This window comes from Ursus arctos, unplaced genomic scaffold (assembly GCF_023065955.2).
Source record: "Ursus arctos isolate Adak ecotype North America unplaced genomic scaffold, UrsArc2.0 scaffold_24, whole genome shotgun sequence".
NCBI classification, from domain to species: Eukaryota; Metazoa; Chordata; class Mammalia; order Carnivora; family Ursidae; genus Ursus; species Ursus arctos.
The window spans coordinates 5,842,775-5,857,206 of NW_026622919.1; the positions used below are offsets into that span (position 1 = coordinate 5,842,775).

A 14,432-nucleotide genomic window follows, 5' to 3' on the forward strand; every position below is an offset into this window, starting at 1 on the left:
CCCCAACCACGCCGCTTCACCTGGGCGCATGCGCTGACCCGGCCAGAGTGCCAGGTCCGGACGAAAGCGGTGGGGGCGGGGTCTGGTACGGATGGGGGCGGGGCCGTAGACGCTGACTGACAGCCCGACTGCGCGGCCGGGACGGTCCCTCTGCTCCCGATCCGGCGGGAGGGAGGGGGGAGGGGCGGGATTTCCTGCGGGAGGCGCCGAGCCGGTCTTGGAAAAGGAGGAGAAGGAGGAGAAAAGGGGTAAGGGGGGCAGTGAGAGCCACCGTCCAGAGTGCCAGGGACCGAGAAGGGCCAGCCAGACCCCCAGCGGGGCAGCTGGGAGAGGTAAGACTGCGGGGCCTGCGCGGGGGGTCAGCACCTTTGAGGGCGGGCACAAACTAACTTTTCTTTCGGGATCCGCGGGCGCCTTCGTCTCTCTGCTCCTTCCGTCCTCCTCGCGCTCCTGTTCCGTCTTCCCGCATCAATCCCTCCGGCGCTTGGCTCTCCCGGTAGCTCCCACCGCTTTGTTCCCCGGGTCGGCCTGGGTTGGGCTGGGTTGGGGGGATTGCGCGGCGCTGGACGGGCATTCCGGGGGGCGGGGGAGCCAGCCCGACCCAAGCACTACCAGGGGCGTCCTCCTCCTGTGTCGGCTGCGGGCAAGAGCAGGAGTGCCATCTGGGTTGGGCTTGGGACGTTCTAGGAGTAAGGAGACCCCAGCTAGGGCCCCAGGCCTGCACGGGTCTCATGCCACAGGGCTCGGGCAACAAATTCCTGGCCACTGAGAACTGACGTAAGCTTTTCTGCAGCGAAGTCGGGGCTCCGGGCCTCAGGTTCAGGCTTTGGGGGGGGGGGGTCAGGCAGCCCCATCTGCCAGCATGCCCCAGCTCTTGTCTCTGTTCTCTGCCCAGCTGCTTCACCATCCCGCACAAGGGGTGAGGATGGGTCAGCAACAGGTGTTGTAAAGCCTCCCGGTCCAGCAGTCAGACCCCCGCCAGAAATGGGGCACTATATGCTCCCCACTCCACCCTCTGAATTTGTAAAGAGCCTGGGGCTAGGGCATCCAGCTATTATAGTAAAGCTTAGATTGGGAGGAGTCTGGGGGTAGGCACCTTCCACCGGGAGTGACCCTTGCCTGTCTGCCTGTGCCTGACCCTTCCAGGCCCCACCTCCTGGCCCACCAGTTGTCTGTGGGTGTCAGAGCCCCGGGCTGTGGAGAACAGGCTGCTGGCCCAGCCTGCCCCAGTGTGTCGTGCTGCCAGGGCCCCTCCTGCCCCAGGTTGAGGTGCTGCCAGGTGCCCTGGGGCCTCAGTGACTCAGCCTCCCTCTCCCAGAAAGTCACCGCCTCCCCACAGATACTCCTCTCATGCCTGGCAGCTGTCTTCCCGCTTTGAGTGGCTTGGCCCTTCCTTGACTCAGAAGGGCAGCTCGGGTGGTTCGGGGGCTCCCTGGAAGCCCTGTCCTACCCTTCTGAGCCCCACTTCTGGGACCCTTGCAGGCCTGTCCCCGCCTGCAGCAGAGGCACTGCACCTTTTCCAGACCCCTGAGACTTGTCCACTGCTGCTTCCTGAGGCCCGAGGGAATGCTGACTGCGCTCTGGGTGGGCACTGGTGCTCCTGAGCCACCCCGGGAAGATTGGCGTGCCCAGTCCCAGCTCATCCCTGGGCTGTCAGACGCGGCGAGCAGATTTCTGTTCGGGTTTCCACGAGGCCACCACCCCCTCAGAGATCGGTTTTCCTGCTTGTGGTGGTTGTTCATGAAACACTTTGAGGGAGCACCCGTCAGTGCCTAACAAGAAGCCAGACTCGCTCCCTCAGGACGCCTGGCCCCCCAAAGGGCCAAGGCATGGCACCCTGATGCTTTGGCTTAGACCTAAAGTTTTCCTGCCTCTGCCCTGGACTCCTGATCACAGAGCCCAGCCCAGGGACCGGAATGGGTCGTGAACAGGACCTGATCCTTGCCGTCAAGAATGGAGATGTGACTGGTGTGCAGAAACTGGTGGCTAAGGTCAAGGCCGCAAAGACAAGTGAGTGCTTGGTGGGGTGACTGTCTAGCTGAGACCCTGCCCTGAGTGCTCAGCCTACAGAGAGAGGCTTGTGGGTCACTGTGATCTGGGGACTTGTGGTGGGAGGACTGTCTGTTCTGTAAGGAATGCCTCAGTGGGAGAGCCAGAGAGGACTTTGGGTCACCCCTTGCTTTGTATCCTTAGGCAAATCACTTAGCCTCTCTGGGCCTCAGTTTCCTCACCTGTAAAGTGAATGGGCTGAAATACATTCCTTTGAGTTTTTTTTAAGTGTCTGCTGTGTGCCAGGCTTTGTTCTAGGCACCGGGCCATTATGTGGCAGCAGTGAATAAAACAGACTGAAATTCCTGCCCTCGTGGAGTTGCCTGTAGCAGGTGGTTTTTCTGACGTCGTCTTTGGAGGCAGGAGATTTCTGGCAGTGGGGCTGGGAAAAACTGAATAGCTAGAGTTCCAACCCCATCCCCCAATTCAACAATAGCATCTCTGCATTTATGGCCGCTTATTGGGGATGCCCATAAGATTGCTTTTAATAAGAGCTCTACTGCTTAAAGCAGAGTTCATCACTATCTCAGCACTTGCTAAAGTCCCTTCCCCTTGACTTAACTGCTTATGTTCCCTGGAAGTGTGTGGCCAAAGCTAACTTTCTAGAGGTTTCTCCAAAGCCTGGGTCTCTAGTCTTTTTTTTTTTAAAGATTTTATTTATTTATTCGACAGAGATAGAGACAGCCAGCGAGAGAGGGAACACAAGCAGGGGGAGTGGGAGAGGAAGAAGCAGGCTCATAGCAGAAGAGCCTGATGTGGGGCTCGATCCCAGATCGCCAGGATCACGCCCTGAGCCGAAGACAGACGCTTAACCGCTGTGCCACCCAGGTGCCCCTGGGTCTCTAGTCTTGACAGGGTTGTGAGGGCTCCATGCATGGGTGGCCACACCTGAACCCCATTTCTTGCGTACCTCTGTGGTGAGATTCCCTCCGCCCCCAACCTCTGGGCTTCAGGGCAAGTTCTCTGAGCTGTCCCAGGAGGACACTGGACTTGTCCCCTGAGTTTCTAGACCAGCAGGGGTAGGAAGTAGCTCCTGCCACGAGTCTGGGGCTGGGGGAGGGAGGGTTCCCTCAGAGTGCTGTAGCCCTAAGACACACCTTAGCCCTGTGCACAGGAAGGGGTCCCCTAGACTGCATAAAGACATCTAATCCTCACCCACACCTGGGAGTTTGGGGTGCCAGAAGGACGGATTTGAAGGGCCTGGGAGATGTGCACATGTGTGTGCACCCACTTGCACACCAGGGCAAGAGACGCAGGGTATGGAGAGGTGGAGCTGGGCCTCGGGGTGGAGAGGAGGACAGGTGGTGCGGCCCCTGTGCCCTGGGGAAGTGGATACAGGGTAAGCACGATGGAAGGAAGGTGCCAGAGAGGTCCTGGGAGGGCCCTGGAGGCCCAAGAGTGGGAGCCACTCCCCCTCCTCCCCTCACCTCTGTGTTGTTTTTGGCGACCTGCCCAGTAGGGCCTTGGTTGAGCTGCTGCTGGCCTCTCAGCTCTGGGGCCTCAAAGTGAGGCCCTCAGGAGGGCAAGCAGGTAGAGTCTGGAGGCTGGTGGCAGGAACCTCACAGCCAGGCTCCTAGGCTCTGGGAAGGTGCCCTGTGCCCCAGGGGAAATGCCTATGGAGGAAGAGATTCCTTCCTTTAGCCCCAAAGGGGACGGGTACATTGTGTAGGCAAGGACACAGAGTGACAGGGTCCTGGGACTCCTTGTGAAGCCCTGGCACCGAGCCTGCCCTCCCAGTCCCCTGAAAAGCTGGGAAAGCTGGTACAAAAACGAGATCACAGGTGATGTTTGCAGATCCTGTAGTTTATGAAATATTGTAAGCCCTCGATTCCCTGTGAGATGGGTATTTCTATATCTACTTTACAGATAAGGAAACCAACACTCAGAGAGGATTAGCGAGTTGCCCAAGGTCACACAGCCATTATGTGGCAGATCAGAGTCAAGTTCCTGTCCTTTCCCCTCCGCTCCTACACTTGGCTGCCCATCAGAATTACCTAGTGATGGTTCTGAAAGCACAGATTCTCTGTTCTCCCTCAGAATTAGAATAATCGTCACAGAGATCTTGAGACCCTGTGAATCAGAAAGTTCTCCAGGTGACTCTAAAGCAGTCCTCAGAAGGGAAGCTGGGAACTCCTGCTCAATATCACAGAGGGGCAAAGGAAACTGATGGAAAGGGAGGTGTCAGGGCTCCCCTTTTTCCTTCTGGTGGGTGGCTGGAGCCTTCTGGGTGGCCAAAGAGAGATGCTTCCTCAGCCTCCTCCATTTGCTATGTGGCCACCGGGGGGTTGGCATTCCCTGCCTACCCTGGTCCTCTTGACAGAGCAGGTGGCTGGGAGGAGAAGGGTGCAGTTGCCCTGGCCTTGCCCCTGCCCGCCCTCCCTCCCTCCCCTGCTCCCTTTTCTGAGCTGTCTCCTTCTCTGGCCAGAGGAAATGGAGTGGGCTGAGGGTGGCCCAATGAGCTCACATCCTCTGCCTGAGCCTAAATCAGGAGCGACCCTTCCACCCCCAGAGCCGGGCCGGGAAGAAGGCTGCGCTGCAGGGGAAGTGGCTGGAACCACTGCCAGGAACCAGGACCCTCCGCCCTCCAGCCAAGGTCCCTAGCCCAGTCACTCTGAGCCTCTCTCCCCCACCGCCTTTCCGGCCATTGTTCGGGAAAGAACAGAGCCACCCAGCCTGGCCCTGCCCCTGTTCCTGTCTGTCCCTCCTGTCACATTGTCCTGCCACTCCCCGGAGGGACTGTATCTCACTGCTGAGCTGCCCCATCCCGGACTGGCCAGGACTGGCAGCAGGTGGAGGGACTTTCTCCTTCCTGCCGACCTCATCGTCTTCCGTGAGGCTCGCAGAGGTACCCCGGCTGGCCAAGGTCGCGCAGCTAGTAAGGGGGAGAATTTGGACCACACATTTCCGGCTCCTAAAGCCGCTCTCCTTCCCGTTGCCCTGACTGGCTCTGTGTGACAAGGACTTTCCGAGGGGGCTAGAGGAAGCCTGGGAGGCCTCCGTTTCTTTCCAGCGGCCCCCACCCCCTCACCCCTTCTGCGACTGCCAGCTCTGTATTTACCTTTTCTGTGTAGCATATCGTGTTATTCGGCTCAGTCCTAAATGTAGCTGTCCCCTCTCTCCCCATCCCATGCTCCTCTCTCCTGAGTTGATCCCTCCCTGTTGGAATGAGGCCCTGTCTTGCTGGGGTATTCAGGGGCCCACCAGGGCCTGGAGGGCAGGCCTGGACCAGCATGCTTGGCACCCTGCCCAGCCTGGGTTGAGCCAGGCCTCCTCCTTCCCAGCAGGGGTGGGTTCCAGCAGGAGGCAGGGGCCCGCCTGTGACAGACATTCCTTTTTCTCTCCCAACACTCATCAAGGACCGCCCCCTCCTGGGCCCCGGCCGGTGCCTGGAGCACACCTGCCTGAATCCTCTCATCCTCGCGGACCAGGGGGATGGACCAGCATCCTGCCTGTGCCCCTGGTGGCTCTGGCCACCATCCAGCAGAGAGCCCTCTGCCCCGGGGCATGAACATCTCTGCTGGGAGCCTGTGGGTGCAGAATCAGCAGTTACTCCCCTGACAGGACCGGGCGGGGGGGGGGGGGGGCTGTACCAGTTCTGCTGGAGGACAGCATGTGGACAGTAACGGCTAACGTGTAAGGAGCGCGGAAGGGCGACAGCCCCCGGTGTGGCGTGCCGGCCAACAAGGGTCACACAACCTGGTGAGCAGGTTCTGTGACGGGCCCGTTTTACAGATGAGGACACTAAGCCCGACAGGCTGAGTGACTTGCTCGGGATACACAGCCCGGTGCAGGTCTGTCTGATGCCGCCTTCTCTGTACCCCACTTAGGGATGTCCCCGAGCTTGAGTCAGGCGTCTGCCTCGCTACCCTCCGGCATCTAGTGCCCCTCTCCCCTCTCTCCCAGCCCCCTCGGCCCAGTGGGACAATGAGACTCTCCTTGGCCCGCTCAGGCAGGAATGCTAACCATGCACTCGTGGGCCTGTCCATTGAGGGCACGGCATGCCAGTCCCCCCCTTTCCCGCCCCCTTTGGCTCTATAAACAAGCTGGGCTGGGGGCCCAGGGAAGCCAGGCCCCTGCTGCGGCTACTCCCTGCACTGGGCGCTCTCAAGCTGATGGGCCAGTGGACCGGGTGGGGAGCCAGAGGGACAGGACAGCCGAAGGGCCATGGGGCAGGTGCTTTCTTGCACCCCAAGAGGTCAGCTGGATTGGGGAGCAGCATGGGGAGGGAGAACTGGTTAGGATGCAGGTAAGGGCAGATCATTCTAGGGTGTCCTGATGCCCTCTGCTCTGATCCCCAGAACTCCTCGGCTCCACGAAGAGACTCAACGTCAACTACCAGGATGCTGATGGGTGAGTGTGAGCCCGCATCCCTCCTCGAGAGCCGTGGGGTGGGGGAGGGGTAAGGGGAAAGACCTGGGCCCTAGGGTCCCTTCCCCTCTCAAACTTGGCCCTTGGATTGTGTTTGCTGAGAGCTCTGGTTCCTGCCCACCCTCCTGCCTGTGGAGCTGTCCTCGAGTGAGGGGAGGGAGCCCCGGTGCCTCTCTGAGGAGCCTCCTGGGTCAGATTCCTGCTAGGCCCCCTTTCCTCCCCAGAGGATAGGAGCCCTCGGGCTCCTGCTCCCACGGCCCCCTCCCCTGGGCTGGCTGGGGGGGGAGGCCAGACAAACAGGCCTCTCAGCCCAGACACTGAGCCCTTTCATGCTGTAGCCCGGCTGCTCTGCGCTCCCACGGCAGGGCTGGCAGGGTGGGGGAGCGAGGGCACAGTGGGCAAGTAACTCAGCCCTGCCAACCTCCGGGATGAGTCTGGTGTGGAAGACCAGGATTTGGGGGGTGGGGGACTGCTCAGTTGACACCCCGCCCTTGTGTCCCACCATACCAGATTCTCTGCTCTCCATCATGCCGCCTTGGGGGGCAGCCTGGAGCTCATAGCCTTGCTGCTGGAGGCTCAGGCCACCGTTGACATCAAGGACAGCAATGGTGAGACCCCAGTGTGTCCGCTAGCCACTCCCCGTGGTCAGAGTCTGCCCCTGCCACATCCTAGCAATGCTAACACACGTTGGCATAGCTTCTCCGGCTTGCAAATGCGTCACCTCTTTCATCTTCACAGCCTTCTGGGGTGCTGGGTTGTTCTAATACCCCGCTACCCAGATGAGGAGGCTCAGCTTACCTTCCTGGCCTGAGGTCCCACCAGATCACCCATGGTGGGCCAGGCGGGATTCCGACTTCAGCCCCATACAGCTGGACATTTCCCTGACCGAACCAGCGTCCCTTCCCTTGGGTCTGTGTCCCCCTCCTGCTGGGGTGGCTCCAGACTCTCCTCAGTCCCCTCCCCGGCCCCACAGCCTCCCAGAACGTCCTCAGATCCCCTTCCCCCCTGCAGGCATGCGCCCGCTGCACTACGCCGCCTGGCAGGGCCGGCTGGAGCCAGTGAGGCTGCTGCTGCGTGCCTCTGCGGCCGTCAACGCCGCCTCGCTGGATGGGCAGATCCCGCTGCATCTGGCCGCCCAGTACGGACACTACGAAGTGGTACGGGAGCCTGCCCGCCGCGAGGGGCGCTGGAGCCGGGGGAGGGGGGCTGGCTGGGCCAGACCCCTCACTCAGTTTCCTCCACCCCAGTCAGAAATGCTTCTCCAGCATCAGTCCAACCCGTGCCTGGTCAATAAGGCAAAGAAGACGCCCCTGGATCTAGCCTGCGAGTTTGGGCGGCTCAAGGTGAGGCTCTTGGGGTACTAGGTGCTGGGCAGCTGGGGGGGCGGGTCTCAGGAGGAAGCCCTACCTGGGTGCTGCTCGCCACAGGTGGCCCAGCTGCTTCTAAACAGTCACTTGTGTGTGGCGCTGCTGGAGGGTGAGGCCAAGGACCCCTGTGACCCCAACTACACCACGCCCCTGCACTTGGCTGCCAAGAATGGCCACAGAGAGGTCATCAGGTACCCACCCCCCCCCCCCACTTCCCCATCCCCTTCCTGCGGAAAGGGTGATGTCCCCTCGGTGCCCTGCCCTGCGGCCTTCTTCACCCGGACTCTGGGTCACTCTTCCAGCCCCCGGCAATCTGCTTCCTCTCCTGCCCCCTACCACCCCTGTGACTTGCCCCCCACGTCCACAGGCAGCTCCTTAGAGCCGGGATCGAGATCAACCGCCAGACCAAGACCGGCACGGCGCTCCACGAGGCTGCGCTGTATGGCAAGACGGAGGTGGTGCGGCTGCTGCTGGAGGTGGGTGTGGGCACCCGGTCACCCCGTGCACGGGTGTGGAGCCCCCCAGTGGGTGCTGCGTGGGAGACCTGCTGGGGAAGCACAGGAGGGGGTCTCCAACAACAACGTGATGTTTGGGTGGGCGGCGGCCTTGTAGCTGGAGACCAGACAGACCTGGGTCAAGCCCCGGTTCCGCCTCTGCTAGCTGAATGTCCTTGAGCTCATCCTCGATCCTATCTCTGAGCTTCCATTTCTTCATCTGTAAAACGTAAGAGCAGTAGGACTGTTTACCTCCCGGGTAGTGGTGAGGATTGGGGGAAATGGCAGGCAGAGCGCTTCGTGCCTGCTCACACTGCACTGTGCACCCAGGGCGGGGTGGACGTGAACATCCGGAACACATACAACCAGACGGCGCTGGACATCGTCAATCAGTTCACCACCTCCCAGGCCAGCCGAGAAATCAAGCAGCTCCTGCGAGGTGAGTCTGTGAGAGAAGACCCGGCCCAGGCTGGGGGTCCAGAGCCACTCCAGTGGGGACTAGGATGTGAGGCAGGAACAGTGTCCCAGGAGCTAGATGTCACACTCCCAAACCAGGGCCGCTCAGGGGACTCCTGCATCAGGAACCTGGGGGAGGGTTGCAAAGGGGACAGGACGCGCGGGAAGACACCCTAACCCTGCCTCTTCTGTCAGAGGCCTCAGGGATCCTGAAGGTCCGAGCGCTGAAGGATTTCTGGAACCTCCATGATCCCACTGCTCTCAACATCCGGGCAGGGGACGTCATCACGGTAAGGACCGGGGGCGGGCATTCCTTTGCTAGCACCAGTGACTGCTGTCACTTACATGGGCACCTGCTGTGGATCGGGCTCGGGGCTAAGGTCTCTATGTGCACTATCTCATTGAATATCTCTCCTCTCGGTAACGTAGGTACTATTTAATTGTTCTCTTTCTGGAGATGACAAAATTGAGTCTTAGAGAAATTAAAGTGGTTTGCCCTAGACACCTCAGCAAGCAGCGGCGTTGGGATTTGAACCCAGGCCGACTCTGGGACTCTTGTATGTAGGCCCAGGAGGCACACAGAGGATTGGGCTGGATGCCGGCAGGAAGGGCAGAGCTGTGGGTGCACTCGGGCATCAGCTTCTCATGGGGAGGAGCTGGACTGTGGCTGTAGGGCTGGCTGCCTGCCCTTGTTTGCTGCAGGAAGCGATCACTGTCATCGTCCCCCCAACACCCCGTCTAACCACAGGTGCTGGAGCAGCATCCCGATGGCCGCTGGAAGGGTCACATCCACGAGAGCCAGAGGGGCACGGACCGGGTGGGCTACTTCCCCCCAGGCATCGTGGAGGTGGTCAGCAAGCGGGTGGGCGTCCTTGCGCCCCGCCTCCCATCTGCCCCCACCCCCCTGCGTCCAGGCTTCTCCCGGACACCACAGCCCCCTGCTGAGGACCCCCTACACCCTTTGACCTATGGCCAGCTCCCTCGGGTGGGCCTCAGCCCAGACAGCCCAGGTACATCCCCCCAGAGGGCGGTGCCGGGCACCCGGGTGGGTGTCTGGCCTTGGCAAGCTGCCAGTCAGCTGTTGGCAGGGCCAGCTGGGGCTCTAACCCCTTTGCTTGTGCCCCTGCAGCAGGTGACAGGAATAGCGTGGGCAGTGAGGGCAGTGTGGGCAGCATCCGCAGTGCCGGCAGCGGGCAGAGTTCCGAGGGCACCAATGGCCATGGCACTGGCCTTCTTATCGAGAACGCCCAGGTAGGAGAGAGGGGGCATTGGGACCAGGACAGAGCCCTCCACCCTACTGTCCGCGCCGCACGTGCTGAGTAGCTCCTTCTCTGTTTCTAGCCGCTGCCTTCCCCGGGAGAGGACCAGGTGCTGCCGGGCCTGCACCCCCCATCCCTGGCAGGTAGGAAGGGTAAATGGTATCTGGGTAGACACCCCTCCATCGTGCCGCTCCTGATGCCATCTCTCTCCCTCCTGAAGACAACCTGAGCCACCGCCCTCTGGTCAACTACCGCTCTGGGGAGCAGCTCTTCACCCAGGACGTGAGGCCGGAGCAGCTGCTGGAGGGGAAGGTGGGACCTGCACTGGGAAGTGGGCTGGGAGCCCCGGGGGTGCGGTGGCGTGGGATGGGGGCCTCCGTGTGGGCTCGAGCCCCTGCCCAGGCCAGGCGCCTAGGGGAGGCTGGGGCGGATGGCTGGGCCATGCTGTGCCGCAGCGGACCCCGCTCTGTTAACTTCAGCCTCTGCCCCGTGCCGCAGGACGCACAGGCCATTCATAACTGGCTGAGTGAGTTCCAGCTGGAGGGCTACACCGCCCACTTCCTGCAGGCTGGCTACGACGTGCCGACCATCAGCCGCATGACTCCCGAGGTAGGCGCCATGGCGGGAGGGCAGCGGAGGGCCCTGCGGGCATCGGAGGGGGCCTGATGGCACGAGTCTGTGTGGCAGGACCTGACGGCCATCGGCGTGACCAAGCCTGGCCACAGGAAGAAGATCGCCTCGGAGATTGCTCAGCTCAGCATTGCCGAGTGGCTGCCCAACTACATCCCGGTAAGCAGGTGGCCGGCACCGGCTCCCACCCTCAGCCGTGCCGCGTGGGCCCTTCCTGGCTGGGGGCTGAGGCTGGCCCGGGAGCCAGCTCCCACGGGGTCCTTTTCCAGGCGGACCTGCGGGAGTGGCTGTGCGCGCTGGGGCTGCCGCAGTACCACAAGCAGTTGGTGAGCAGCGGCTACGACTCCATGGGGCTGGTGGCCGACCTCACCTGGGAGGAGCTGCAGGAGATCGGGGTCAACAAGCTCGGTGAGGACTGCCCTGGGGCCTCCTGGCCGGGCCCCCACGTGCCTCCAAGGGGCTCTAAAACGTTTCAGGGTTCAAGTCCAGGAGGGAGAATGGGGTCCAGGAGGGACTAGGGTGGCCCTTTGCAGCCCCAGCTGACCCTGTGGCCTCTACCCATCCCCTCTCAGGTCATCAGAAGAAGCTTATGCTGGGAGTGAAGCGACTGGCCGAGCTCCGGCGGGGCCTGCTTCAGGGGGAGGCCCCAGCGGAAGGTGGCCGCCGGCTAGCCAGAGGCCCAGAGCTGATGGCTATCGAGGGGCTGGAGAATGGGGATGGTCCGGCTGCAGCTGGCCCACGCCTCCTCACCTTTCAAGGCAGCGAGCTAAGCCCAGAGCTACAGGCAGCCATGGCTGGGGGTGGCCCTGAGCCACTCCCCCTGCCCCCTGCCCGCTCCCCCAGCCAGGAGAGTATTGGAGCACGCTCTCGAGGGTCTGGTCATTCACAGGAACAGCCTGCCCCCCCATCTAGTGGTGGAGACTCCAGCACGCCCCAGGAGAGGAACCTTCCAGAGGGCACAGAGCGACCCCCTAAGCTTTGTTCCCCACTTCCTGGCCAAGGGCCCCCCCCTTATGTGTTTATGTATCCCCAGGGCCCACCCTCCAGCCCAGCCCCAGGGCCACCTCCTGGTGCACCTCGTGCCTTCTCCTACTTGGCTGGTCCCCCTGCCACTCCTCCGGACCCACCTCGGCCCAAGCGCCGGTCCCACAGCCTGAGCCGCCCTGGCCCTGCTGAGGGGGAAGCAGAGGGGGAGGCTGAAGGGCCCGCGGGCAGTGCCTTGGGCAGCTATGCCACCCTCACGCGGCGACCGGGACGCAGTGCCCTAGCGCGGACCAGCCCTAGCCCGACCCCAGCTCGAGGGGCTCCCCGCAGCCAGTCCTTTGCCCTTCGTGCCCGACGCAAAGGCCCACCACCCCCACCCCCTAAACGCCTCAGCTCCGTCTCTGGCCCCACCACGGAGCTGCCTCCTGTAGATGGAAGCCCGGGGCCGAAGGAGGGGGCCTCTGTGCCCCGAAGGCGAACACTGAGTGAACCAACAGGCCCCTCGGAGCCCCCCGGCCCTACTGCCCCAACTGGCCCTGTGTCAGACACAGAGGAGGAGGAGCCAGGGCCGGAGGGGACACCCCCATCTCGGGGCAGCTCAGGGGAGGGGCTCCCATTTGCGGAGGAGGGGAACCTGACCATCAAACAGCGGCCGAAGCCAGCGGGCCCCCCACCCCGGGAGGCGCCTGTGCCCGCCGGCCTGGATTTCAACCTCACGGAGTCAGACACTGTTAAGCGGAGGCCTAAATGCCGGGAGAGAGAGCCGCTGCAGACGGCACTTCTGGCCTTTGGAGTGGCCAGTGCCACGCCCAGCCCCTCTGCCCCCCTGCCCTCCCAGACCCCCAGCGAGCCCTCCTCCTCAGCTGCTCCCAGCCCTCCCCGGCCCGACCCTAGCAGCCTTCCAACTCAGGGAGCTCCAGCCCCTCTTTCTCCCAACCCCCCATCCCAGCCCCCTGCACCCCCCGGCCCTGGGCCTGCTCTGGAGAACGTGGCAGGCAGTCGGCGGCCCGGGGAGACGGAGCCCCCTGCTTCCCCTGCTGCCCTCATCAAGGTGCCAGGCGCAGGTATGAGGCAGGGCCCATGGGAGGGAGCGTTGTTTGCAGGGGTTGCGTCCGGCACATCTGTCACAGCCAACCTTTTTGTTTCTGCAGGAACGGCCCCCAAGCCTGTGTCTGTGGCCTGCACCCAGCTGGCATTTTCTGGCCCTAAGCTGGCTCCCCGGCTTGGTCCCCGCCCCGTGCCTCCTCCAAGGCCAGAGAGCACTGGGGCCGTGGGCTCCGGCCGGGCCCAGCAGAGGCTGGAACAGACCAGCTCATCCCTGGCAGCTGCGTTAAGGGCCGCAGAGAAGAGCATTGGCACTGAGGAGCGAGAGGGGTGAGGGGTGCTGAGCGGGCGGGCAGGGAGGGAGAGGGCTGCCATGGAGGAACAGCTCCTCCTAACTCCTCTTCCCTGGGGTCCTGGGAATGGTGGCGTGCACGTGGGGCGGGGGTGGGAGGAGACAGATCCTTAGGCTGTTGGAAAGGGAGGAGCCCGGTTCTGAAGTCACCCAGATCTGACCAGTGGGGAATCCTGGTGGCTGCCACGTGGAGGCATTGAGCTTGAGCGCATCGCTTCCTCCTGAGCCCTAATGCCCTCACATCAGGGCCGGGAGCTCCTGCTGCCCCGGGAGGCCATGAGAAGTGTGAGGCACGCAAGGGGCTTGGTGCCAGCCAGGAACTCAGGCACAGCCCCTGGTCCCCCCACGGCCCATTTTCTGCTCTGACCTGGTTCCCTCCCTGCTGCAGCCCTCCCGGCACCTCCACCAAGCACATTCTGGATGACATCAGCACCATGTTTGATGCCCTGGCTGACCAGCTGGATGCCATGCTGGACTGAGAGCCTCTGGTGGCCTTCAGCCGCGCCCAGCGTGACCTGCAGGGCCTGCTGCCTTCGCCCTGGCGCAGAAGCTCGTGCTGCCCGAGCAGGGTCCGTCCTGCCACTCCAGGCCCACGGCTGTCAGCGCTGCAGTGCCGGGGGGCAGTCTCCACGGGAGGCTGAGGGGACTTGTCAGCAGCTGACATCTCAGCAGAGCCCCCTCCTGGTGTGTAATCTGACCAGACAGCCCTGCCCTGTGGACAGGGACCCGGCAGGAGCTTCCTCCCCCCGGAGAAGGAGGTGGCTGCAGGGATCCTGGGGTGTTCCCCCTGCCCTTCCCCACCTCCAAGGTCTCCATCCCTCGCCAAGGACCTCCTGACACCTGCTATGCTGTCTGGGCACACAAGGAGGCTGCAGAAGGCTGTGTGTCTGACCGGGGCCGCACAGATGTACACAGGACATGTAAATAAGTGGCCAGGGGCTTGCTCTCCGAGGTGGTGGCTGAGCCCCGGCCCACCCTGCCCCTGCCCCTGCCGGCCCTCAGTGAGGCAAAGCTGGCAGGGGTGGGGCCAGGGGGATTAACAGATCCCTGAAGTCCAACCTTTTTCAACTGTAAATGTTATTTTTTAAGCAGAGAGAAATGCATATATTTTAAATGGAATTTATTCTATCTATAACCGCCTGAGAGGACACGAGGAAGGGGCTTTAGGCCACTGCAAGAGTGCGCATGGCTCGCCTCGGGGCTGGAAGCCTGATCTGGGTGGCCCAGGCCCCGGCTCTGTAACCATTAACCTCTTATCCCAACTAACCCCAATGAAAGTGTCATTCCACGTGATCGGGCTGTGTGTTTGGATCTGTGCCACGGACCTCTGAGCCCAGGGTTCTCGCCCGGGCCAGACCCGAGGGCTCCTGCCAGTGGGGAAGGAGCAAGGCTTGGACCCTCCCCTCCCCTTTGGGGCTCCCTCACCGGC

At 62.5% G+C, this 14,432-nt stretch overlaps 1 protein-coding gene across 4 annotated transcripts; it reads left to right on the top strand.

The window, feature by feature from the left end:
• The first annotated feature begins 107 nt into the window (after window positions 1-107).
• On the top strand, window positions 108-14,296 carry CASKIN2 (CASK interacting protein 2). Of its 4 annotated transcripts, none has more exons than XM_026484160.4 (20): window positions 108-332; window positions 1,483-2,010; window positions 6,348-6,399; window positions 6,928-7,025; window positions 7,429-7,574; window positions 7,665-7,760; window positions 7,845-7,975; window positions 8,152-8,260; window positions 8,609-8,717; window positions 8,930-9,024; window positions 9,483-9,744; window positions 9,864-9,985; window positions 10,076-10,136; window positions 10,214-10,305; window positions 10,492-10,602; window positions 10,681-10,782; window positions 10,893-11,031; window positions 11,196-12,671; window positions 12,759-12,981; window positions 13,392-14,296. In XM_026484160.4, exons 2-20 carry the CDS (start codon window positions 1,917-1,919, stop codon window positions 13,480-13,482), a joined length of 3,609 nt encoding a protein of 1,202 aa, XP_026339945.1. In that variant the 5' UTR covers window positions 108-332; window positions 1,483-1,916; the 3' UTR covers window positions 13,483-14,296. The 4 variants fall into 4 exon arrangements, with proteins under 4 accessions (XP_026339945.1, XP_026339946.1, XP_026339947.1 ...); XM_026484161.4 differs by having other exon boundaries at window positions 189-332; window positions 1,897-2,010; XM_026484162.4 differs by lacking the exons at window positions 108-332; window positions 1,483-2,010 and adding an exon at window positions 2,017-4,894.
• Window positions 14,297-14,432: the final 136 nt, after the last annotated feature.

Excerpts from the sequence above, each read along its gene's own strand:
- CASKIN2 (XM_026484160.4), top strand. The coding sequence starts at position 1,917 with ATGGGTCGTGAACAGGACCTGATCCTTGCCGTCAAGAATGGAGATGTG. Across the intron at positions 9,986-10,075 it reads TTCTTATCGAGAACGCCCAG|CCGCTGCCTTCCCCGGGAGA; the intron begins GTAGGAGAGAGG and ends CTCTGTTTCTAG. Across the intron at positions 10,783-10,892 it reads GGCTGCCCAACTACATCCCG|GCGGACCTGCGGGAGTGGCT; the intron begins GTAAGCAGGTGG and ends GTCCTTTTCCAG.